The sequence below is a fragment of the Bos javanicus genome, chromosome 7, assembly GCF_032452875.1.
Source record: "Bos javanicus breed banteng chromosome 7, ARS-OSU_banteng_1.0, whole genome shotgun sequence".
Classification (NCBI taxonomy): Eukaryota; Metazoa; Chordata; class Mammalia; order Artiodactyla; family Bovidae; genus Bos; species Bos javanicus.
In genome coordinates this window covers 39287248-39314553 of record NC_083874.1, presented here as the reverse complement: position 1 = coordinate 39314553, position 27306 = coordinate 39287248, and the positions used below count along the sequence as shown (strand labels likewise).

The 27306-nt window shown below is 44.2% G+C and overlaps 1 protein-coding gene and 1 non-coding gene across 2 annotated transcripts in view; both read left to right on the top strand.

Moving 5' to 3' along the window:
- Window positions 1-27306, top strand: part of COL23A1 (collagen type XXIII alpha 1 chain) — a 405893-nt gene that overhangs the window by 25519 nt on the left and 353068 nt on the right. The window contains exon 2 of the mRNA XM_061423137.1: window positions 3473-3539. Coding sequence (XP_061279121.1) covers window positions 3473-3539 — 67 coding nt within the window. The remainder of the gene's footprint in view (window positions 1-3472; window positions 3540-27306) is intronic.
- Window positions 4911-4983, top strand: TRNAK-CUU (transfer RNA lysine (anticodon CUU)). Its single transcript has one exon. It is a non-coding gene; the product is annotated as a tRNA-Lys (tRNA).

Here is a 27306-nt window from a genome sequence, read left to right as displayed (position 1 = left end):
CATCAGGGCCGCTTCTGTGGCATTCCAGTTCAGTGAGGATGGGCATGGCTGGGATGCTTCAGAGTCCAGGGCACAGGGTGAGGTGGGGGTGAGAGAGGTATCTGCTGCTGCTGCTGTCACTTACCTGGTAGGAGACCGTGACAGCTGTGGGGAGGCTTCTTTAGGTTCTCTGCCACCCCGGGCTGCTCTCAGGGTGGTTCTGAGCCAGGTGGGCAGTTCTAGGCAGAGGGCCTCAGGTTTGACCAGGAGTGAGTGACAGGTGGGAGTCTGGAGCTGAGAACCTGGGGCCAAGAGGCCAGCCAAGGCCTTTGGTTGGTGGGAGGGAGGGAGGGGATGGCACTTCAAAAGGTATGGGGAGGATAGAGAAGTTTTGTCATGGTACTGCCTTCACAAACACCTCTATCACAGGGTTCATAATCGTACATCCTCCAGTTCTCTAAAACCTTGACCTTAACTCCAGCTCTTTTCAGGCTCAGTCTTTGTGGCCCATCTGGAAAGTGAGGACGAGGCTAGTAGGTTGGAGTGGAGGTGGAACTTGAAAAGTGCTTTGTAGGGACCAGAGCCTACCCTGATTATGGTTTTTATCTCAGGCTCCTGGTGCTGGGCTGTTCAGCCCCATTTATTGATTGATTGATGGCTGTGGCCACATGGCTTGCAGCATCTTAGTTCCCTGACCAAGGATTGAACCCAGGCCCTCAGCAGTGAAAGTGAAGAGTGCTAACCACTGGACTTTCAGGGAATTCCCTGTTAGCCCCGTCTAGTATGAAATTTCCAGGCTTGGTGGTCAAGGGCTCAAAACTGAGAGTGCCTTTCTTACTTCCTCTAAAACAGTGATTTAAAAATTACATTTTCATTTGCTTGCTGTGCTATTTTCCAGGTCTTTGTACTTGCATTTTTAAATTTTTATTGTTGAGAAAAATTACATTTTAAGGTTTGAACCTTCAGTAACCCTTTTAGTGGTGGTATGCATTTTTAACTCAAGTTAACACATTTGGGATTTGCTTTGCTTTATGTTTAGAAAGTTGTTTTGTTTTGTTTTTTCCCCAAGAAAAAGGTTAATACTTTGTATATTCTTGTCAAGACTCAAGTCTTGGCTAGTTTTGGGATTATGGGTCAATTGCTTCACTCCCCTAAATCCAGATATGGGATTGGGGATTAATTTCTTAATTTTTCCAAGCTTGTGTCGCCTGTGAAGCAGGGACAATAATTCAGTCCTCACATCAGGTGATGATAATGCCAGGGCTGTACTGTGAGTTGTCATAGTAGCAGAGCTGGACCTTTTGACTACCTGTCTATGGTAATTCTTTTCCCTTCAGCCAAATCTAGCACAGGGCTGGGCATGTGTAGAGATTCTTGTTAAATTGTACTAAACCAGATTTCGTAGGCCAAGGTAAGAAAGAAGGAAAATATCATCAGGTTGCATTAAGCCTAAGCCAGTGGGTCTGAAGCCTATGGGCTAGAGGGGCTGCAGCCAAGGGGGCTTTGGGGTTCCTTGAGGTTCAATGGGGGTGGTCTCTGGATCAGGGATAGCTATTAGGAGTAAGCTTTTTAAACATTTATTTATTTTTAATTGAAGGATAATTGCTTTACAATATTGTATTGGTTTCTGCCATAAAGCAACATGAATCAGTCATGGGTACAAAAATGTCCCCTCATTCATGAAACTCCCTCCCACCCCCTTTCCACCCTTCTAGGGTGTTACAGCAGAGAAGGCAATGGCAACCCACTCCAGTACTCTTGCCTGGAAAATCCCATGGATGGAGGAGCCTGGTGGGCTGCAGTCCATGGGGTCGCTAAGAGTCGGGCACAACTGAGTGACTTCACTTTCACTTTTCACTTTCATGCATTGGAGAAGGAAATGGCAACCAACTCCAGTATTCTTGCCTGGAGAATCCCAGGGACAGAGGAGCCTGGTGGGCTGCCATCTATGGGGTCGCACAGAGTCAGACACAACTGAAGTGACTTAGCAGCAGCAGCAGCAGCAGGGTGTTACAGAGCCCTGGTTTGAGTTCCTTGAGTCATACAGCAGATTCCCATTGGCTATCTCTTTTACATAGGGTAGTGTATATGTTTCCATATTCTCTCCGTTCATCCTACCCTCTCCTTCCTCCCCACTTCCCACATGCATAAGTTTGTTCTCTATGTTTGCATTTCCACTGCTACCCTGCAAATAGGTTCATCAGTACTATCTTTCTAGATTTCATATATATGCATTAATATACGATATTTGTTTTTCTCTTTCTGACTTACTTCACCCTGTATAATAGGCTATAGGTTCATCCATCTCATTAGAACTGACTCAGATGTGTTCCCTTTAATGGCTGGGTAATATTCCATTGTATATATGTATCATAGCTTCTTTATCCATTCATCTGTTGATGGACATCTAGGTTGCTTCCATATCCTAGCTATTGTAAACAGTGCTGCAATGAACATTGGGGTACATGTGTCTTTTTCAATTTTAGTTTCCTCAGGATATATGCCTAGTAGTGGGATTGCTGGGTCATATGGTAGTTTTGTTCCTGCTTTTTAAAGGAGTCTTCATATGGTCTTCCATAGTGGCTATATCAATTTACATTTCCATCAAGAATCAATATTGAAAATGACTCTACTACTAAATGCAATCTACAGATTCAGTGCAATCCCTATCAAATTACCAATGGCATTTTTCACAGAACTATAATAACAAATTTCACAGTTAGTATGGAAACACAAAAGACTCTGAATTGCCAAAGCAATCTTGAGAAAGAAGAATGGGGCTGGAGGAATCAACCTTCCTGACTTCAGACTATACTACAAAGCTACAGTCATCAAGATAGTATGGTATTAGCACAAAAGCAAAAATATAGGCCAATGGAACAAGACAGAAAGTCCAGAGATAAATCTGTACACCTGTGGGTACCTTATCTTTGACAAAGGAGACAAGAATATACAATGCAGAAAAGATAGCCTCTTCAGGAGTGGTGCTGGGAGAACTAGACAGCTTTGTGTAAAAGAATGAAATTAGAACATTTCCTAACACCATACACAAAGATACACTAAAAGTGGATTAAGACTGATTAATTTAGATTAAGACTTGATGTAAGACCAGAAACTGTAAAACTCTTACTTACAAAACTCTTGTAAGTTTTGATTGGCCCTACCTGGCCTCCCTCTGCTCTGCCCTCCTGTCTTCATACCAGGGACTGCAGGTCCCTTTGTCATTCCCGGATTTATATTTGAAAAAGTTACAAAGCAGAAACCTGCCACTTTCTATTCAAGGACTCCCAAGTAATTGCTTAGTGTTTATTTCTGTTTCTTCTCCCAGTCTAAACCTGCCTATAGAATTTAATGATCCTTTAAAAACTGTTCTTGAGAGCACCAGCACCAACACTGTAGATCTTTCACATATTGGCTTTTGCTGATTTTTCCACTTCTACCCCATGTCATCCGACACTCATCCTTATTTCCCCCCCGTTTCTTCCTGATTCAGAAGTTGGAGGGACCAGTCAAGATCCGGACAGTTCGAGAAGTACCGACAGACTGTGTCTGCCCCCCAGGTAAGTGGATGTTCAATCCTTGATGGCTCCTGACTTCTAGAGACCTGGCCTTCTCTCTTCTGTCTGCTCAAAACTGCCAAAGCCATGGTCAAGAGAATCATCTCAGGTTTCAGGCTATCTATGGTACCTTGTGGATCATCCTTTCTTCCTACATCTTCGGCGGTAGGTGTGTCATACATATTCAGGCAAAATTAACTGACTTGGTTAGATAAGGGCAGTGGTATTGGTGGAGGAGCTAAAAACTCTTTGAGATGACTAATAATAAAGGCTCAAATGCTAGGAAAGTAGCAGCCATCCCTTTTTAAAGATGGAGAAAAAAAAAAGATGGAGAAACAAGCATGAACCATCCACACAGTGTTAACATTGTGTTCTTAACTCTGTTTCAAACATAAGGGGGAAGATAGACGGAATAATGGTAGAGGAAGAGGAAAGGGGCTGTAAACATGGTCTGATTTGTTCAAATAATCATGTTTCTTGGATTTTGGTGGTATAGACCAGGATGGCTGTAACTAGAAATGAGGATTTGTTGGTTCCTAGTCCGTGTGACTCAAATCCTGATCCATATTAGGTCTTCTGGTTGTCCTTATTAGAGCTCTGCACATATTATGATTGAGAATTTAGGGTGTAGTCTCAGCCCCACTGTGTTCAGGGCTTAAACTTATCCTCTTATAGAACAGTGTATAATACCAGTGAGTGAGTGAAAAATCATAACATTTCCCAGACATCTCACTATGCCAGACAAGGTGAGAGAACACAGGAGCTGAACCCAGGTGCCCTATTCCTTGCTATCGTGCCTTCCATTAGACAAATTGCCTGGCATTTCACCTGGCAATTTGAAGCCATTTAACCTGGTCCAGAAACTAAGCTTACCTATGGTTATTATCTCCAGGTTGGGAGATGCCCTGAGATTTGTACAAAGGTGGACCTGTGCTGTGGAAATTCAGCCTCTGGGGACCCAGTGGGAGTTGAGCTTGAGCTAGCCTTTGATAGGAACTCTGAGAAGGAAATGGCAATCCACTCCAGTATTCTTGCCTGGAAAATCCCATGGACAGAGGAGTCTGTCAAGCTACAGTCCATGGGGTCTCAAAGAGTTGGACACCACTGAGCGACTTCACTTTCACTTTCTTTCTAAGATTTTAATAGGACGGAAAAGGACATGATAAGTAATGACATCATGAGCAGATCGGGAAGTCAGAAGTTGCAATTCAATGGGGGAAAAAATTTCAGTTCCATCAATGAATTTCTGGCTGATCTGCAAAATGTATAAAATAATCCCTTTGTTCCTTCCCTGTTCTTTCTGAGTATTGTATGGATGTAAAATCATGTGAATTATGTAGATGAGATTTTTAAAAACTAGGAGTCACTGGGAATTCCCTGGTGATCCAGTGGTTAGGACTCAGCACTCTTACTGCTGAGGGCCTAGGTTCAATCCCTGGTTGGGGAACTAAAAGCCCACAAGCTGAGCGGTGTGGCCAAAAACAAACAAACAAACCTGGGAGTCTCAATGCATTTATGAGACTTAAAATCAGTTATGTGGGTTGTAGCCAGTGTTCTGAAATTTTGAACTAGCAGAGACTGGAATAAAAATACTGAGGTTTTTGTTTCAGCTATTTATATTTGCAGTTGCCAGTGTGAAATGGGTTCCTTGCTGTGGGTTGCTGACTGAAAGTTTGAAAATCATCGATACAGATGATAGATGGAGAGGGAGAAGGGAGGCAGTGAGGGGACATGGAGCTCCCAAATATATGCAAACCAGGTCCAAATCTTGGCCAGCCACCCACTGTTTGTATCAGTAAATGATTCCAGTACTGGAGCAGGCTTTGCAGGCTTTTTTGACGTTGTGGAGGAAATACAGGTCAAAGGCCAGGACCTGGAGGCAGTCTTGTGTCCTGTCTTCCCCCAGGGACTCCTGACCCACCAAGAAGGTCTCTTGTATGAGCATGGAGGCTGAAAGCTGGTCAGACCATGGTGACCTGCCCTCCTCTCTGGGCATCACCATGCTGTCGTTCATTGTCTGAGGGGCTTGTGGCTGTACCCAGGCCATCCTGGCAGGTGAGGCCAGCATAGCCCAGGGGGTGTGGCGTCACAGCCTGTGTCAGGCTGCAGTGCACACCCATGTCCACATCTGCTTTTTCTCTCCTGTCATCTTGAGCTGGAGGATTGATCTGAGCCCTTCAGACTAGAACCTTTTATCAGTGTGAAACCCCATAGGCTAGCACATTCGCCTCTGCCATAAGAAGCACAAAGACCTTTTCCTCCAATACCAGAAGCCTTAACTCATTCCCTTTCTCTCTGGCTTTGATCTGCCCTCCAGAATTTGGCGTCTAGACACGGAGACCACCCTCTGTAACTTGGATCCCCATCTCATTTGAGATGCCCACGGATCCCCCGGGCCCCGTTTCTTCCCACGGCCCAGGGGACAGTGTAGTCTTTTGTCAGATCCTAGGATGCAGCAGGCAGATAAGCCAGGCCAGAGAAGGGGGCGGCTCTTCTGTGTGTATTGCCCATTGTGAAGTGGGTGCTCGGGGAGCTCTGAGGCTGAAAGGAGGGTAGGCTTTGGGCTGGAAGGTCAAGATTCTTCTCTTACTGGAGTCAGTGGTGGGATGAGTGGCTGAACTGTGCTCTGAACTAGCCTTGTGACCTCAGGCAAGTGAGAGGCCCTTGAACTCTTTGTCTATAAAACAATATAGCTGAGTTTGAATTGTGTCCCCCCAGAAGATACGTCCCAGTCCTAACCCCTGATCCTTGTAAATGTGACCTTACATGGAAATAGGGTCATTGCAGACATAATTAAGGATCTTGAGATGAGGTCATCCAGGATTTAGAGTAGGCCCCCAAACCAATGACGAGTGTTCTTATATAAGACACAGAGGTTTAAGCGATTTGAGACACGGAAACACCCAAAGGAGAAGTCCATGGGAAGATGGAGGCAGAGGCCAGAGTGATGCTTCTGCAAGCCCAGGAAAACCCAGGATTGTCAGCAGCCACAAAAACGGGAGAGAGGCATGGACACAATTCTCCCTAAGAGCTTTCGGAAGGAGCTAGCCCTGCCAACACCTTGATTTTGGACTTCTGACCTCCAGAACCGTGAGAGAATAGGTTTCTGTCATGTTAAGTCACCTCATTTGTGGTCATTGGTTGTGGCAGCCTCAGGAAACTAAAATAAATGGGACTATTAATCACTCTAATTATGAAGTTGCTGAGATGATCAAAATGTAAGGGACATAGGAGCTTCCTGCACCACCAGGTGTGAATCAGGTATGTGGGGCTGCCACCTAGGAGCCCCCTGGTGCTGCTGTTTCTCATACACCTGCCCCAGAAGAGACTTCTCTTCCTTCAGCAGAGAGCTCCAGGCTGTAGATTCATGTGGCTTACCCGTGTCCCTGGGGATTCCAGTATCTTCTTTTCTTATGTTACTATGTACTTAAATGTTTTAAAATGTGTTTAAAGTTTTAAAATGTTTATTTTTGAATAGGAAAATAATATGTGTACTACAAGTACTACAAAAGATTACATGTAAAACTTAATTCCCCTCCCCTTTTCTGCCCTGTTTCTCCTGCTCCCCTTTCCAGGGGCCCTTTACCCATTTGCTGAGGTCCTTTTGAGCAGTCCTTTCCAATAGAACTTTCTGTGATGATGGAAATGTTCTTTCTCTCTGCTAATATAGCAGCTACTGCTAGCCACGTGGGGCTATCAAACACCTGAAATGTGGCTACTATAAGTGATGAACTGAATTTATAATTTTTGTTTTAGAATGGATAAACAAGGTCCTAATGTATAGCATTATAAATAAGCCCTAATGGGAAAGAATATAAAAAAAGAATGTATGTGTGTGACTGAGTCACTTTGCTATACAATAGAGATATGCACAACATTGTAAATCGACTGTACTTAAATTTTACAAAAGCTTGTTTAATCTTAAGTTGCCACGTGTGGCTGGTTGCTGTAGAGTTGGACAGCTCAGTTTTTGAGGCCATTTAGATCCATTTCAGTGAGTAGCTCCCCTCTTGGTTTTACACAAATATGTTGTCCCTGTGTTGCCTTCTCAGTTTGCAGTTTTCCTCTGAGATGATCTGAATCAGTCCATGGATCAGAGAGCAATGCTGCCTCATTTTGGGTTAAATGAGGAATCCTGTCAGGTTTTGGGGCAGTCCTATGAGGTACTGGGCCAGTCCTCCCACCCCAAGGACATTTGAATTGTTTCCCATCCTGTGTTCTTACAGACTGTCTTTCAAGGAAGTGTTGGTGAAAAGGATGCCTGTTGTCTTGCCCTGTCCCCTGCCTTCCTCTTGCTCTGTACTGAAAGTCATCACAAGGGAGGAACTGCTGCAGGGCTTTAGGTCACTGTGCTGAAAGGACAGGAGCCCTCAGTCTGTTTGGGCTTTTGGAATTCGGAAGGGCAATGGCAGGGGGTGACCCCAGAGTCGCCTCTGTGGGAGACTCGGGCACCACCTGGTCCCCACTGTGCTGTGAACACATGAGCATCCCAAGGGATGGGTCAGGACTGGCACCCTAGAGCCTGAGAGGCCTGGATTTGACTCTAGACTGGATTTGAACAGCTGCCGTGTAGGTACGGCCTGCACCTCCTGGACATATGGACCATTCTGGTGTAAAAGCTCCTTGCGTTAACTAGCTCTTTTAATTATGTTAAAACAGAAACAAAGAGGAAACATATTAGCTCATACAACTGGAATGGAGAGGTTAGAGATAGAGTATAGGTCAGGTATATCTGTGTTCAGGGGTTTCTCTCCATCTCTCCGTTCTTCCCTGTGTCATTTTCAGATACCATCTCCTTGGGGTGAGAAGGTGGCCACTAATGGTCCCAGCAGTAGATCAGACCTTCTGAGTAACCCCAGCAGGTAGAGCATTCCCCATTCTCAAAGATGGCAGCATTGAGGAATGGGGAGTGTTATGGGCTGAATTGTATCCTCCCCAAATTCATATGTTCAAGTACTTACCCGCCCCCACCCCCCCCCCCCCCCGCAATAGTACCTCTTAAAATATGACTGTATTTGAGATGGAGGTCTTTAAAGGAGCAGATAAGATAAAGTGTGGCCATTAGGGTGGGCCCTCATCCACTAGGACTGATGTCCTTGTAAGAAGAGATTGGGGCACAGACACACAGAAGGAAGATGATGTGAAGTCAGGGAGAAGATGGCCATCTACAAGCCAAGGAGAGAAGCCTCAGCAGAACCCAACCATGCTGACTCCTTGATCTATGACTTATAAATTTCAGAATTGTGAGAAAATAGATTTCTGTTGTTTAAGTCACCCAAACCGTGGTACTTAGTTTTGATAGCCCAAGCAGACTAATACAGGGAGTTATTGTTGCTGACTTGGCTTCCCAGCTGGCAACAGTGGTAAAGAACCCACACCTGCCAATGCAGGAGATGGAAGAGTGGCAGGTTCACTGCTGGAGGAGGGCAAGGCAAGGCAACCCACTCCAGTGTTCTTACCTGGAGAATCCTATGGACAGAGGAGCTGGTGGGCTATATAGTTCATGGGGTCACAAAGAGTTGGACACGACTGAAGTGACTTGGCATGCATTTATTGCTGTGTACGGAGTTTACATTTGGAAAGATGGAAAAGTTGTGGAAACACATACAACACTGTGAAGGCATTAAATGCCATGAAATTGTACACTTTTAAGTGGTTAAAATAATTATTTAAACTTTGTCTATGTTTTACCATGATTAAAGAAAGAAGTCCTAGAGTTGATCCTGATTTGCTGGCTTGGGGCAGATGCCTCTCCCTGAACTAATTGCTGTGCCTGGAGAATGGGACACATTGATTGGCCAGGTGTGGGTCATGTGACCATTCTTTGACCTGAGGGCAGGCTGGTGTGGGGGAGGGTTGACACTAGCAGAATCATGTGGGCTGAGTGGGAAAGGGTGGTTACCTCAAGGAGAATTAGGGTGCTGTTGTCAGAAAAAGAGAAAAGGGGTGTAGCTGGGTGGACACAAGTAATATATAACCACATTAGTCCTGCTCCTGGGGGCAGCTGGCCAGACGTGTCCAGGAGCTCCTCAGCAGGGACCCCAGGCTTGACAAGAGATTTGCCTCTACTTCAAGCACTAAGTCTTGTCCCTCTGTTGAACTGGTCCAACAGACAGTGCGACTCTGTGATCAACACTTGAATTTTGGACCCAGACTGCCTGATTCAAATTCTCTGTCCCTTACCAACTCCATGACTCTGTTGCTTCAGTTTTTCATTCTGTGAAGTGGGGTTTCTAATAGTACCTACCTCATGGAATCATGCAGGACTGAATGAGCTTGTAGAGAGTTTGTAACAGGGCCTGGCACTGCTTCCTGAAAGTGAGTTGGTGGTTAGGAACCCGGATCCCTTACCCCCAGGCCAGGCCAGATCCACCGTGCGCAACCTCTTACCTTCCTGATTTTCACCCGTGTCAGTCAGGGCTGAAAGATAGGGAGAAGGCGATTCAGGGTTGGCAGTTGGCTGGAAATATTCTAGAGGAAACAACAAAGGCCTGGCAGACTTTCTTGGCATGTTCTTCTGGGACGTGGTGAGAAAATGCTAGTGACGGAGCCCAGAAGTAGGGAACTGGAAAGGAAAAGAAAACCTGTGGCCCACGAACTCTTGTCAGCCACTAATGGCATATGGAAGACCTCATCGTGCCAAACATGGAGCTCCGTCCAGTTTGCACTGGTTTTAACTGGGCTCAACCTGCCCTGGAGAGTATTAGGACCTTTTCAGAAAAACAGTTAATAGTTTTCATTTCCTTTTTGTGCCTTTTTGTGTCCTTGCATCATATCCCAGAGGTATGGCATGTGGTTTCCAAATGACAGGCACTGTGCTTGCAAGTGTAGGGTGACTTTCCAGAAATTAATAAGCAGATTAATCAGAGTTAGAAATCGGCTGGTCTGTGAAAATGTTTGGAAGTTTGAGCAGAGGAATGAAACTGCTTAGGAGAGCATGAAGTTCAATGGGGAAGTGATACAAAACCTGATACATTCTATGGCAAATGTCACACGGTGGAACATAAATGGTCAGAGTTACTCTGTTCAGCCTGTTTACTGTATTAGTTGGTTTAGGAACTTGCTTACTGTGTTGCTGCTGCTGCTGCTAAGTCGCTTCAGTTGTGTCCGACTCTGTGCAACCCCATAGACGGCAGCCCACCAGGCTCCCCGTCCCTGGGATTCTTCAGCCAAGAACACTGGAGTGGGTTGCCATTTCCTTCTCCAAAGCATGAAAGTGAAAAGTGAAAGTGAAGTCGCTCAGTCGTGTCTGACTCTTAGCCACCCCATGGACCGCAGCCCACCAGGCTCCCCCGTCCGTGGGATTTTCCAGGCAAGAGTCGTGGAGTGGGTCACCATTGCTTACTGTACTTTGAAGCAAAAACTTGCTATCCCCTTTGAGTTATTTCTTATTTATAGACTTCTAAAAATGATACTTTTTTTTAATTTGTTAAATCCTCATTGACTTGTGTTTATGGTAAAACTAAGTAACTTAATGGCAGTTTATCCCACTATTCACACTGTACAAAGTTGAAGAAAATAATTTGTGTGTCTGATTTTTTTTATCCCACCAGAATTCCCTGGAGAATTCATTCATTTGTTCGTTCATTCATCTCTCTCTACCCCCAATTTTGTGTTTGTCCTATGGGTGATATTGACTGAGATTGTTACAGGACTTGCAGACCCAGTTGTTAGAGGAAAAAAGTCCCAGAGAAATTAAAAGAAGGGAGAGATCACCTCCGATCAAGGAGACCTGGGAGATAGATGACAGTTGGGCAGGGTTTTGAAAACTTGTTGGCATCTTAGCCATCTAGGATTGGGGACACATTCCACAAGGTCTGGCAGCCTGAGCAGAGGCTGAGCTCTGGGAGTGTCAGGGAACTCTGTTTGGTTGGAGGGCAGTGAGGGTGGGTCTTGATTTTGGAGGGATGTGGGTTTCATTCCATGGGAGACGGTTGAAGGTGTGTCAGGAGAGTCCAGCTTTAAGAGGAGGACTACAGAAACAGCATGGTGGATGAGCTGGATCTCATCACCCACCGAGAGGGTGCTCAGGATGAGGCTGGTCTTGTCTTGCTGCCCAATGCATACCGAGCCTAGGACAATGCTGGAGTATGAAAGAGGGATGATAAGTATCTGCTGAATGACTCCCCTGGAGGAGAGGTCATGAGAACTTGAATGAGGGCCATGAGAGTTGATGGCAGGGAACAGCTGTGAGAGGCACTGGGCCATGTGGTGGACAGAGCTCACAAACAGGATGGATGGGCACTGGAGGGAACAAAGATACCCAAAGCTTCAAGCCCGGGGGAGGGAGATATCCTGAACAGAAACAGGAAATCCCCAAAGAGGGATTTAGAAGGGAAGATGATAACCATAGTTTTAGACAGTGATCTTATGAAACCAATTTGTAGATCCACTGATGGATGGAAGAAAATAATTAGAAGTCTTCTCTTAAGGCATTGTCTAGCCACTCTGAACCTATTAATTATAAAATATACTGTGTCCTATAAATAACGGTCTTGAGGTTTAGCCATGTAATGACCATTGGGATTTGAAGATTTTCTATGACCACAAGAGGGAGCCCACTATATTCATTAAATTCTATAGAAATCTAATAGGATTTTTTTTAAAGGATAATTAATGTTTTAAAAAATATATTAGAAAGTACACAAAACTCAAACCAAGGACAGTGAAATACAGAGTTAACCTTTCACTCTGGTGTTCTTTTCCTACTAAAACGGAAGATGGTTGAGAATTTTCCAGACTCCAGAACCGAATGGTGTGTTGTTGATTTCAGGTGATGTTGATTATATAAGTGGTAAAATAGCCACTAGCAAACATATTCCTAAAATAGTCCCATTCGACCAACATTTATTGAACACGTCTTGTTTAAACCCAGTAGAGACTTGCTGAAGCTGTGGGAAGACGAGCCTGCAAGTGTCTTGGCCATCTTGGCCAACTCCATGCCAACTGTTGGATGACAGGTGTGACTCTTCACTCTGTGAGGTGTCATATAACTTTGTACATTGGGATTATTAAATGTCTCACATATCAAGAGCTACGCACATGGCGGGACTGCCTTTTCCCAGGGGTGAGTTCGATGCAGTCATAATATTTCGTTTCTTAGTTCTCTTCTTATGCCAAAGTATATTCCACATGGACTGAAGACTTAACTGTGAAAAATAAAACCATGGAGGGCAAGACAAAAATACAATGGGTCACTTGTAAAAGCTGTGAAGTGAACTAGACTTTATAAGCACGGTACTGAAGTCAGAAACCACAAAGCAGCAGTTTTCAGCCAGGGATGACTTAGCCTTTGGAGGATTTTGACAATGTTTAGAGACATTTTTTTATTTGTCTCAACTTGAAGGGTGCTACCGGCATCTAGTGGGTAGAGGACGGGAAGGCTGCTAAACATTCTACAATGTACTGGAGAGCCCCCAACACAAAGAATTATCCCACCCGAATGTCAGTGGTTCCAATGTTGAAAAATTCTGCTATAGAATACATGTTTTCTTTAATGTTTTAAGCTTAAAAGCTTAAATTTTCTGAAAGAGGATTTAAATTTAAATTTTCTTAAACAGAAAGATTCCACCTTAAAGTTTAAAGATAAATGGTAAGCTGAAAAAAATTCAGCACATGTAGCAAGCACATTGCTAATATTCATGAGCTATAAAGTACTTTTGCAAAAGAATAAGGAAAAGCCAAATATCTTAGCGGAAAAATGGACAAAGGATATGAGTAGGGAGTTCCTAGTAGGAAACTTACAAATGCTGGCACTTTCCTTCAGTGAATGCTTCTGCAGAATGTATTCTGCTCTGGGCCCTGGAAAAGATGGTCCACATCATGAATAATTGAGGAAATATATAGTAAAATGAGATGTTAGTTTTCACTGATCAGATTGATAATGTTTATTTGTTTCAATCTTTCTGGAGGACAGTTTGGCACATAAACAGCATTTTTAAAAGCACAAACTTTTCCCAAGCATTTGCACTTCTAATTTCAGTATATACACTGACCATTGTACTCGGGTGACAGTGATGTTTATCAGAGCATCACTTACGGTAGCAAGAATGTGGAGAATAACATTCATAGCCCTTTATAGGGGAAAGAGACCCACAGTATTTCAAGAATGGGGAGAAAACTGAGGATAATATCACAGTGTGAACAGTGACGATCATTGAGTGATTAGATTTGAGCATCCGTTACCAGCATAATCAGGAACAAAAAGCAAAACAGCTGAAAGGTATTCATTCAAAAAGCAAAAACAGTTTGTTTCTGGCCCTGGGCTAGTCACAGGCCTGTCCAAATGTGTTACTGGGTCACACCCATCCTGCCTACCTCATCGTGTGCTGCGGTTGTCTCCTCGACCCAGGGATTGAACTCAGGTCTCCTGCATTGCGGGTGGATTCTTACCAGCTGAGCCACCAGGTAAGCCTGAAAATACTGGAGTGGACAGCCTATCCCTTCTCCAGCGGATCTTCCCGACCCAGGACTTGAACTGAGGTCTCCTGCATTGCAGGCAGATTCTTTACTGGTTGAGCTACCAAGGAAGCCTCCTGGGAAAACAGCCCCTGTCTTATTTAATGTCCATGGTCCACACAGCAAGATACCTGGAATATCACAGGTGCACCAGAGGTGTTTGTATTTAATAAATATTGTATTACTAAAGGATCTATTAAAGCAGAAAAGTGTGCATAGACACTGGTTATTATAGACACCCATGGGGAGTGATGGACAGTTCATCTTTTGGTGTAAAACAGACTTGGAGTTGAGTCCTGGATCTGCCATTTAGTGCTGAATGACCTTGGGCATGTTATTTAACCTCTCTGTGCTTCAATTAGCCACTCTTTCATATTGATACCATAATCCTAAAGTTAGAAGGTAGTTATTTGTTATTTTATTTATTGTTCATTAAAATGTATTTACCATGTTACATTTTGAGGACACAGTGGTGAACAAGACAAGGTCTGTGCCACATAAAATTTACATTCCAAGTGTCATGGATGGGGTGGAGGAGACAGACAAATAAAACAGATAAACTTACAGATAAATGAGATAATTCTGAATTGTGATGAGAACTATGGAGGCACGGACCACGTGCTTTAGTAGAGGATGCAGGTGGGGCTGGTGTTGAGATTTTCTACTTTAGAAAGGGAGGTCAGGGAGGCCTCTCTGAGGAGGGAACATTGATGACAAGATCTGCATAAGGAGAAGAAGCTAGGCATATCTTGGGAAGATATCCCAAGGCCCTAAGAACAGTGATTTGGTTCTTAGGTAGCCCAAAGTTTGGAATGTCTTCTGGGGGTAGGGAGGGGTCAGTGTTTGAAGCAGGCAGGGATGGGCGTGATGAGTATGCAGTAGATGTGTTTGACCCTCTTGGCCACAGAGAGTGTATATTTCATCCAAAAAGCAGTGGGAAATCATTGCTGGGTTGAAATAGAGAGGTGACATTGTCCAGTTTATGTTTTGAAAAGCTTAGGCTGATACAGAGGGGAGAATGTCTTGGAGGCGTGCCTGAGAGGAAAGTAGGAGCAGAGGAAGTGGGGAAACTCCAGGGAAGTTATTGCAATTGTCCAGACCAGATGAGGGCATGGTGGAGGTGATGGAAAGACACAGATGGAGTTGGTGTGGATTTTGGAGACTACACTGAGAGGACTTAGAGGTGGACTGAGTAAGGGGGAGTGATTGGGTGACTCCTAGCTTTTGGATGACACCCAAAATTTTTGGGCAACTCAGTGGTGCCATTTGCTTTAAAAGGGGTGAACAGAATGAGGACTCTGTTCAGATCTGTTCATTTTGATGTGACTAGTGGCCATCGTAGAGGAGATACACAGTCAGCTCTTGGATTAAATGACACAGCAAAGGTGGAGGCAGCAGCACAGGGCCTCACTTTGAGTGGGCATGTGTCACAGTGTGCTGACTCTGAACACACATGGATTCATGTGAAGATGGCCTGGGCTGCAGTGTTGTCTTAGCCTGAAGTCCGGAAGATGTCTTTGTTCCTTACTGTGTTAGTCAGGATTCTCCTGGGAAACAGAACCAATAGGATATGTATATCTATCTATCTGTTTACTGGCCTGCCCACCTACCTACCTATGTAAAGAGACTTTTTTTTTTTAATTTATTTTTAATTGAAGGATAATTGCTCTACAATATTGTGTTGGTTTCTGCCATACATCAACATGAGTCAGCCATAGGTATACATATGTCCCCTCCCTCTTGCCCCTCCCTCCACCCTCCCATCCCTTCTCACCCCTCTAGGTTGTTACAGAGCCCTGGTTTGAGTTCCCTGAGTCATACAGCAAATTCCCATTGGCTATCTGTTTTATATAGTGTAGTGTATATATTTCTATGTGCCTCTTTCCATTCGTCCCACCTCTGCTTCCTCCCCGCAGCCCATGTTCACAAGTGTGTTCTCTGTGTCTGCAGAGAGACTTATTTTAAGTAACTGGTTTATATGATTATAGAGGTTGGCAAGTCCAAAATCTCTACGGTAGGTTAGCAAGCTGGAGGCTCAGGAGAGCCCATGTTCCGGTTAGTATCCTAAGGATTCTCTCTTCTTGGAGAATTCTCTCTTTTTGTTCTATTCAGATCTTCAACTGGTCGAATGAGGCCCACTCATATTATGGAGGGCAACCTGCTTTACTCTAAGTCCACTTGTTTGAATGTTTATCTCATCCAAAACTATCCTCATGGGGAAACACCCAGAATAATGTTTGGTCACATATCTAGGCCCTGTGCATTCTTCCTCTTCTCTCTAGCCAATCAGTTCACTTATCCTGCTTCCCATGCATTTAGGATCAAGTATGCATTCCGTAGGAGAAGGCAATGGCACCCCACTCCAGTACTCTTGCCTGGAAAATCCCATGGACGGAGGAGCCTGGAAGGCTGCAGTCCATGGGGTTGTGAAGAGTTGGACACGACTGAGCGACTTCACTTTCACTTTTCTCTTTCATGCATTGGAGAAGGAAATGGCAACCCACTCCAGTGTTCTTGCCTGGAGAATCCCAGGGACGGGGAGCCTGGTGGGCTGCCATCTATGGGGTCGCACAGAGTCGGACACGACTGAAGCAATTTAGCAGCAGCAGCAGCAGCATGCATTCTGTACCTTGGCATTTGTCAATACAATTCTTGCTTCCCTTTCTAGACCCATCTCTCAAATTTGTATCACTTTCCTAAGCCTATGGAATGTGTCTCTCAATCATGCCATTCACTTGGAACCTGCATGTCATTCCTTTGCTTAAAAAATGTCTCCCCTCCTAGCTTTTTACTGGAAGAATCCATATTCATTCCTCATGGACCAGCTTTGATCTTCCCTCTTCTGAGAACCTTCATCTTCTAAGCAGAATTAATTGCCCCCTCCTCAGTAATCTGACTGTACTCTGGGGACCCCCTCCAACAATTCCATATTGTAGTTGGGGTTGCTTCACTACCTGTCACCACTGCTGCCCCAGCCTGTGAAACTCTAAAAGGCAGGTGTTATATTCCATCTTCCCCTCACTCCTGCTACCCCCAGGATCATAATAGATCTTCCACTGAGTGTTAGATGGGGGTGGGGGAGGGGAGGAAGGCCAAACACAGCTTTTACTATGGGAACACACAAAATTTAGCTCATATTATAAATACATTTAGGTGATTTGTGGAGTGACAGTGACAAGTCTGTTAGAGAACTGTTACAGAGAAGGGGTAATAAAAATTTATAAATAAAGCTGCCACAGCCAACAATATCCTTCTTGAATTCCTCACTGTCCAGGAACCAGGCGATCCTATAAGGGCAGCTTCTCAATGCCTGTGGGGAAGCCCATTGATGGGATGTCCACCCCCTTCTTATTTTTAGACTTTATCCTGACTCTCTTTCAGTTTTTCTCATGCTTTTACCACGTGACTTTTTTTCTTGCTTATCTTAGACTTAGTTCTAGCCAGGGTGCTCTGCTGAGTTCTGAGTTGGCCCCAGGGGCCAATGATTGGGTGATTAAAGTTATTTGCAATTTGGTTAGGTGCTGGCCAGTGTCCCTTACCCCTGAGTCAGATCCGGTCCTGCCAGCTTGCCTTGGGTACTTGCTTTCTGTGTCAGAAATCTATTCCCTATAGGGAAAGAGTTTGAGAATCTCCCTGAGAAGCCTTCTTAACCATTTGCAGCTAACGTTTCTTGTACATTCTGTTCCAATCCCCAGATTGCCTAAATAGAGCAAGCTTTGGAAACTGTGTAGACTCAGTCATTCCCAGCCTCCTCCCGAGGTTGGAAGGCCTAGCTTCTGAACACGTATGTCTCCCTGAATTTCTTCTCTGTCCTTTGGCCACTGAGCCTCTCCCCTTTCCCTCTTGTGGCTTCACCTAGCTTGGAACCCCACCCCACCCCCATGTACCATCCTAAAGCTTGGACATACACAGCCTTCTGGAGGTAATGCAGGCATGCTCTGCCATGAACCTGGCACCGGTTGGCCTCAGCTTACCTGCCATCCTGGTGGGACTGATTGAAGTGGGTGGCATGGACAGAAAGAACTGCCCTTGCTGAACGGTACAGATAGGATTAGCTGTGGCTGAAACACATGGAAATGTCCCTCTTTCCCTGGTCTCTTAGTTCGGCTCGCTGTGTCCCACTCTGCTGCTTGCATCATCATTTCTGTCCCTTTATAAACTTGTCTCGGGGGCTGAGCCCTGGAGTGAGCCCCCAGGCCTGACCAACCATGGGATAGGCAGCTTCGGAGGGTAAATAACCAGCTTTGTAGGGTCTGCATTGTTCTGGGGACTAGAGATGGGGGAAGGAGGCTGGATGGGTGGTGAATGAGATCGTGTTCTCTGATCAGTAGCAACAGAAATCAACACAAACAGATTTAGATCCAAAAAGAAAGTATAGGAAGAAGTGCAGGAGCTCACAGAAATGAAATGTATGCTGAGGAAGGAGGCTGGGAAAGCACAGGATGCAGGGCAGCTCTGGGAATCCAGCCAGCGGGAGCAGAGGGGCAGTACCCTGGGGAGTAAGAGGTGTCTTGGATGTGTCTGTATCAGCTGTTTTTTTGGTTTATCACTCTGCCTGAGGTTCAGGGTCTCGCAATAGAGAGCCCTCCTGGGCAGCCCTGACTCCTGTGTCCAGCCTGGGGCTTCCAGATCAGGGTTGAGAGGTAAGAGCACCTCCCCTACAGGTGCCAGGGTGCTGCACAGTGTAGGGGAGGGGAGTCTGGGTTTGATACAGGTAGCCTTGGCTATGAATGTCATCTGTGGCCACCCACTGGCTTTGTGAACTCAGGTAAGTGATCTGATTCTTTAAACTCTCCATCTCGTTGTGTGTAAGATGGGAAAATATTATGTACCTCAGGGGTTTGTGCTGAGGATATACTGAGACAAGTTTATGTGGAAGTGTTTGGCATATCCTAGGCATCTCGTAATGTCTGTTCATTTATCCTTATGGAAAGTGGTCTGTGGTGCCCAGGGGATGAGAGTCAGACACAGACCATTATTACAGGGCAGGGGGTATTTAGTAAGTAAAGCCAGCTCTTTCCTTTGGTTGCTTCCTCCACAGAAAAGAAAGACATTTTTGCTTAGATTCTTGGTTCATTTAGTGTCAGAATCCTCCAGCAAACCTTCTGCTTGAAGACGGAGGAAGAACAACTCCTGGCTCCTCCAGGAGCCCTTGTACTTGGGATTCCTTCTGTTGCCTTGTAGATTGTCAGCAGGTGTCTTGGTAAAGTCTTTTTCTCTTGGGTGGCCCTGAGGTTTCCTTCCCGATCCTCTTCTTCCCTGCTCCACTGTTCTTTTTCATTTTTGTTTAGTCCTGCTTTAGAAATAGGAGGAAGGCAGCCAAGCTGCCTTCCTCACAAGGTTGTGATTTTCACAACGTGATCAAGCTTGAGGTGTGTGTTATCTGGTCGTTTCTTTAGAAGTAGCCTGTGTGGCCCACTAGCAGGAGAGCACAGGAAGGGCTTCAAAGCACTGGAGGCTGAGGCTCTGAAGGAAATGGGGACTCTAAGGAGCAGCCCAGAAAACAAAAGATGGTGTTGAGGAAGGGCTGGCTCCCCCATCGGAAGTGCACACTCCTGCCTTCATGGGGCGTTGTGAAAAATGTACTTTTAAAATGCAGAGATGAGACCATATGTGTCCCTGGGTGGGTGGGGGCGGTGGATGACCTGTAGGCAGAGCAGAGAAGGGGCTGTACCACCCTCAGAAGGACTGGACGGTGACTTTACCCCTGGGTGTCACCCCCATCCTTGGCACTGCCTGCCCCAGGGGTTGGGGTAAAGACGGACCGTGTTGGCCCAGGTGCTTGCAGAAGGGTCAGCTGTGCCTGGGAGCAGCGGATTTATTAGCTATGACGGTGAGCTCACAGTGCCCTGTGGGAAGGGGGCGTGATCTAGCCATGGATCTCGATACTTTCTCTCTGTGTGTGGAAGGGCGGGAGGCTCTAAGAGGACAGGGACTGCCTCTGAGAAAGGCCAGGAGCAGCTGCCCAAGAGTGACCTCCCCCTCCCCTACATGACCCCCAAGGCAGAACTTGGGCTTAATGTCTACGAGGTCAAGGTAGTGCCTTCAGGCTGCCCTGTGCCTGTTTGCTCCCTAAAGTGCACACCCTCTCCTCTTGCCCCCCCCCACCCACCCACCACCCCCTTGGGATCCAGGAGCTCCATCAGGAGCCGGAGGTCGAGGGTCTGTGAGGGTCTAGTTCTGCTACCTTGGGCACTCACCCTTCACTGCTGGGGGTGGTGTGTAGAAAAGAGCAGGAAGGTATATGTGTGGAGAGGGTGGGAGCATGGGGGTGAGGTGATAAACTCAGGAGGGAGACGGTAGGGAAAGCAGGGTAGATTTGAGGTGAGAGAGGGGTAAGGGAGTGGTGGAGAAGTAGAAGAGCGATGCGTGAAGCCTGGTGTTCCTGCTCGGTGTCTGTGGGGCAGGGACTCCGAGCCCCCAGGGCTGGCTGTGGGAAGGTTCCAGATCCTCTAGCCAGAATCCTCTGAGGAACAACTCAGTTGGTCCCAGGTCCTTCCTTAGGATTATTGAGAAAGGCTCATTTCCTTCCTAGAACATACCATTTTCTTCTTCCTGAAGGTCCCCACTTCCCCACAGAGGCTCCCTTCTAGGCTTCTTTTATTTAAAAAAAAAAAATCTTATTATACAAGCAAGCTGCTGCTGCTAACTGCTAAGTCGCTTCAGTCGTGTCCGACTCTGTGCGACCCCATAGACGGCAGCCCACCAGGCTCCGCCCGGCAAGAAGACTGGAGTGGGTTGCCATTTCCTTCTCCAACGCATGAAAGGGAAAAGTGAAAGTGAAGTCGCTCACTTTAAGGGACTACAAGCAAGCTACCTTCTTAAAAGTGTCCTATTCTCTCCCTCCCCCAGAAAAGTCTCTCTCGTACCCCCACCTCACTACCCTATCCCATCCCAAGCCCTAGATGTATGTGTTTGACCAGTTTAGTTTGCATTCTGCAGACCTTTTTCTGTGCTTCAACAAATAACATACATTTAAATTCTTACAGAAATAAAATAACGTGAGGTATTCTGTAAATTTTTTAACTTCACATTATGAGGGTACCGTTCCCTATTGGTCCAGCCTGAATGGGCTCCAGGGGTCCACAGACCACTCTTCATGGAGACCCATTCAAACAAACACCAGAACGAGACTCGAGGTGCCTGCCGTGGTTCTCAGCCCACTCCTTCCACTCTTCCCCCGAGCTCTGATCTTTTCTTCCCCCCTCCCTCTGTCTTCCTGGCCTTTTTCCACATTTCCTTTCACACCAATTGTTTTCACTCTTTCCTGTGTAAAAGTCTCTCTGTGTGTCTCCCGCTGCTCCTGGCCTTTCTGTGGTTTCTCCTGGTCAGTTCATCTGAAGCTATGCTCACAAGCGGGCAAGCACAGGAGCTTCTGCGGGAGGTGCTAGAAAGGCGATGAATCCAATCACATTTAATATTCTGTCCCTGCAAGCATTAAGAGCTTTTGTCACTATGACATCAACATGTCTGTACGTCTGGGGTCTGCCTCATTATTTGTTTTAGCTTTTTGTCAAATAGAAGTTACTACACGCACGACATGGCCTAAGTCTGGAGCCTGATGAATTTCCACAGCCAAAACACATCTGTGTCCAGATCCACAAACATGACCTGTTCTCCAGAGACTCCCAGCTACCTGTTTCTCACATAATAGACCAGCTTTGCCTGCTTTTGAATTTTATGTGGATAGAATCACACGCTGTAGATTATTTTGTGTCTTTAGTTGAGCGTTATGAGGTTTATCTATGTTGCTGCATGTAGCGGTGGATTACTGATTTATTTATTCATTGTATTATTGTTGGGCATTTGGGTTTGTTTCCAGTTTGGGGCTATTATGAGCAGTGCTGTTTTGAGCAATCGTGTATGTGTTTTGGGGAACATATGTATGCATTTCTGTTGCGTTTATATCTTATGGTGGCATCGCTGGGGATAAAGTATACATTTTGTTACATTTTAGTTATGTTACATTTTAGTAACTAGTTCCTTGTCATTTTCCAAAGAAGGTGATAGTTCTGCCAAGCGTGTATGAGAATTCCAGAATTCCAGGTGAGTGACTGAACAGCAACAACCACTACATCCTCGCCAACACTTGGCATTTTCTGTTTTGTTTCAGCCATCCTGGTGGCTGTTCATGTCTGGGTCTAAACTGCCTTTTCTGTTCCATTCTCCTATTTGTCTATCCATGAGTAATTATCACCTTATTTTAATTACCAGAGCTTCGCTGTTGGTATCATGTGGTATTTTTTGCAGAACTGCCTTTGCTGTGCTTGTTGTTCAGTTGCTAAGTCGTGTCTCACTCTTTGTGACCGCATGGACTGTATCATGCCAGGCTTTCCTGTCCATCACTATCTCCCAGAGTTTGCTCAAACTCATGTCCATTGAATCAGTGATGCCATCCAATCATCTCATCCTCTGTTGTCCCCTTCTTCTGCCTTCAATCTTTCCCAACGTCGGGGTCTTTTCCAATGAGTCGGCTCTTTGCATCAGGTGACCAAAGTATTGGAGCTTCAGCTTCAGCATTTGTTATTTTTAGGCCTTTGCCTTTTCATACAAGTTTTACAACCTGTTTGCAACTTGGTATTAAAACAATGACAATACAAACCCCAACCCTGCTGTAGCTTTGAATGAGATTCATTGAATCTTGATAATAATTTAGAAAGAAATGACATCTTCACAATACCAAGGCCTTCAATTTATGAATATGGTGTATTGTTCTGTGTATTTGATCTTTAATTTTATTTGACAGTATTTTCAAGTTTTTAGTATAGAGTTCTTGTACATATTTTATTTTCTTTATTCCTAGGAATTTACTGGTTTTTCTAGATGCTATTTTAAAAATAATGTTTTAAAATTTGCTTTTCATGTTCCCTTGTTTTCAGTGTTCTTGCCACTTCAGTTTTTAACGCTAATAGTTTAATGCTCTTTTAGATTTTCTGTGTATTTTCTATTATGTCATCAGTAAGTAGAATTTTATTTTTTTCCTATTCTTATATCTTTATTTACTTTACTCATTGCTTTGGCTAGGACCTTCAGTGTGCTGAAGAGAATTATTACCAATTCCATTGCAGGCATCCTGGTTTTATAACTGAAATCAGAAGAAGAATTAAGTATGACCGTTGCTTTAGGTTTTTGTAGATATTGATCAAATCAAAGAAATTCTCTTAGTTTGCTGAGAGGTTATTTTTTAAAGGTTATGGTTGGATATTAAGACCAATGTCAAGTGGTATTTCTATATTCAAGAGACGATCTTATGATATTTTCTCTCTATTTTCTGTCAAAACACTGAATTACAGTGATTGATTTTAGAATGTTAACTACCTTTGCATTCCCAGAATAAATCCCACTTAGATGGGCTTTATTATTTTAATATGTTGCTGGATTCAACATTTTGTTTAGAGATTTTTGCATCTGTCTTCATAGAGAGATGGTCTGTGATTTTCCTTTCAGGTTGTCAGGTTTGGCTATCAAGGTTATGCTGGTCTCATAAAATGAGTTAGGAAATGTTACTGTATTACCTGAAAGAATTTGTGTAAGATTTAGTGTTGCTTCTCTTTTCAATGTTTAGAAGAAATTACTAGTGAAAAATCCAGACCTAGGATTTTCTTTAGGTTTTAAATAATTTAATTAAATTGTTTTAATAGCTATAGGACTCGGCTTTATTTTTTTAAAAGAACATACTTTATAAAAATATATATTTATTTCTTTGGCTGCATTGGATCTTAGTTGCGGCACACAGGGTCTTTGGTGTGTCAGGCAGGCTCAGTAGTTGTGGGGTGTGGGCTCGGTTGCTCCTGTGGCCTGTGGGATCTTAGTTCCCCAACCAGGGATCAAAGCTGCATCCCCTGCAGAGCAAGGGGGATTCTTAACCGCTGAACCACCAGGGAAATCCTCTGCTTCATTTTTAATAACAAGTTTATCAAGATATAATTTATATATTGTATGATTTGTGTATTTAAAGTGTACAATTCAGTGATCTTTTTAGTATATGCACAGAATTGTGCAAATATCACCACAGTCATTTTTAGAATCACTTTTGGAGCATTACTCCACTTGGAGATCCAGTTCCCTTTAGCCATCATGTTCTAATCCCTCTATCAGTCCTAGCCCCTGGCAACCTCTCATCTACTTACTCTGTCTCTCTATTTGCCTATTTTAGGGATTTCATATAAATGTGGCCTTTTATGTCTGGCTTCTTTCACTTTGCATAATGATTTCCAGGTTTATCCAGTGGCATGTGTCAGTACTTTGTTACTTATTATGGGCGAGTAATACTCCATTGTATGGATATACTGCATTTTGTTTATCCATTCATCCACCAATGGACTTTGGATTGCCACTGTTTGGCTACTGTGAATAAAACTGGTATGAACATTTGTGAACAAGATTTTGTGGGTACATATGTTTTCGTTTCTCTTGGTTATATACTTAGGAGTGGAACTGGTGACTCATGTGCTTCATTATATTTTATTGCTAAACCATAATATGGAGATACCAAAGTATATTTAGCAACTACATTACTTATGGTCATTTAGATGTTTTCATTTTTGCTGTTAATCGGTGCTTCAGGCAGTGTTACTCAAAATGTGGTTTGTGGATGGGTGCCAGCCTTTGAAATGTTTGTTACAGATCTGTAACAAGATTTGGATAGAAACTAAGAATGTTTGGAAACTTTTATTGTCTTTTAACCAGTAATTTATGTCTGTTGAATCTAAAAATGTAAAAAATGGCCAATACTTTTATGGGTTTGGTTTTTAAATTTTTATTTTGTACATCATTTTATTGTATTTCACAGAAGTATTCAGTCAGTTCAGTCACTCAGTCATGTCCAACTCTTTACGACCCTATACACTTAGCACACCAGGCCTCCATGTCCATCACCAACTCCCAGAGGTTACTCAAACTCACGTCCATTGAGTCTGTGATGCCATCCAACCATCTCATCCTCTGTCGTCCCCTTCTCCCGCCTTCAATCTTTCCCAGCATCAGGGTCTTTTCAAATGAGTCAGTTCTTCCCATCAGGTGGCCAAAGTACTGGAATTTCAGCTTCAGCATCAGTCCTTCCAATGAATAGTCAGGACTGATTTTGTTTAGGATAGACTGGTTGGATCTCCTTGCTGTCCAAGGGACTCTCAAGTCTTTTCCAACACTACAATTCAAAAGCATCAATTCTTCGGTGCTCAGCTTTCTTTATAGTCAAACTCTCACATCCATACATGACTACTGGAAAGGCAATAGCTTTCACTAAACAGACCACAGACCTTTGTTGGCAAAGTAATGTCTCTGCTTTTTAATATGCTGTCTAGATTGGTCATAACTTTTCTTCCAAGAAGCAAGTGTCTTTTAATTTCATGGCTGCAGTCACCATCTGCAATGATTTTGGAGCACAAAAAAAAATAGTCTGTCACTGTTTCCACTGTTTCTCCATCTATTTCCCATGAAGTGATGGGACCAGATGCCATGATCTTCATTTTCTGAATGTTGAGCTTTAAGACAACCTTTTCACTCTCCTCTTTCACTTTCATCAATAGGCTTTTTAGTTCTTCACTTTCTGCCATAAGGGTGGTATCGTTTGCATACCTGAGGTTATTGATATTTCTCCTGGCAATCTTGATTCCAGCTTGTGCTTCATCCAGCCCAGCATTTCTCATGATGTACTCTGCATATAAGTTAAATAAGCAGGGTGATAATATACAGCCTTGACGTACTCCTTTTCCTGTTTGGAACCAGTCTGTTGTTCCATGTCCAGTTCCAACTGTTGCTTCCTGACCTGCATATAGATTTCTCAAGAAGCAGGTCAGGTGGTCTGGTATTCCTGTCTCTTGAAGAATTTTTGACAGTTTGTTGTGATCCACACGGTCAAAGGCTTTGGCATAGTCAATAAGGCAGAAGTAGATGTTTTTCTGGAACTCTCTTGCTTTTTTTCGATGATCCAGCGGATGTTGGCAATTTGATCTCTGGTTCCTCTGCCTTTTCTAAATCCAGCTTGAACATCTGGAATTTTATGGTTCATGTACTGTTGAAGCTTGGTTGGAGAATTTTGAGCATTACTTTGCTAGCATGTGAGATGAGTGCAATTGTGTGGTAGTCTGAGCATTCTTTGGCATTTCCTTTCTTTGGGGTTGGAATGAAAACTGACCTTTTCCCATCCTGTGACCACTGCTGAGTTTTCCAAATTTGCTGGCATAATGAATGCAGCACTTTCATAGCATCATCTTCTAAAATTTGAAATAGCTCAGCTGGAATTCCATCACCTCCACTAGCTTTGTTCGTGGTGATGCTTCCTAAGGCCCACTTGACTTCACGTTCCAGGATGTCTGGCTCTAGGTGAGTTATCATACCATCGTGATTATCTGGGTCATGAAGATCTTTTTTGTATAGTTCTTCTGTGTATTCTTGCCACCTCTTCTTAATATCTTCTGCTTCTGTTAGGTCCATACCATTCTGTCCTTTATTGAGCCCATCTTTGCATGAAATGTTCCCTTGGTATCTCTAATTTTCTTGAAGAGATCTCTAGTCTTTCCCATTCTATTGTTTTCCTCTATTTCTTTGCATTGGTCACTGAGGAAGGCTTTCTTATCTCTCCTTGCTATTCTTTGGAACTCTGCATTCAAATGGGCACATCTTTCCTTTTCTCCTTTGCCTTTCATTTCTCTTCTTTTCACAGCTATTTGTAAGGCCCCCTCAGACAACCATTTTGTCTTTTTGCATTTCTTTTTCTCGGTGATGGTCTTGATCCCTGCCTCCTGTACAGTGTCACAAAGCTCTGTCTGTAGTTCTTCAGGCACTCTGTCTATCAGATCTAGTCCCTTGAATGTATTTCTCACTTCCACTGTATAATCATAAGGGATTTGATTTAGGTCACACCTGAATGATATGGTTTTCCCTAGTGGTTTCCCTAGTGGTTTTCCCTACTTTCTGCAATTTAAGTCTGAATTTGGCAATAAGGAGTTCGTGATCTGAGTATTGCTGCTAAGTTGCTTCAGTCGTGTCCGACTCTGTGCGACCCTATAGACAGCAGCCCACCAGGCTCCCCGTCCCTGGGATTCTCCAGGCAAGAATACTGGAGTGGGTTGCCATTTCCTTCTCCAATGCATGAAAGTTAAAAGTGAAAAGGAAGTCACTCAGTCGTATCCGACTCTTCGCGACCCCATGGACTACAGCCTACCAGGCTCCTCCGCCCATGGGATTTTCCAGGCAAGAGTACTGGAGTGGGGTGCCATTGCCTTCTCCAGTTCTGACTATTGGTCCCCGACAAACTGGAAGTTAGAATAAAAAACACAGCTGGCCCTCTACCACAGGTGAGTGGCACACC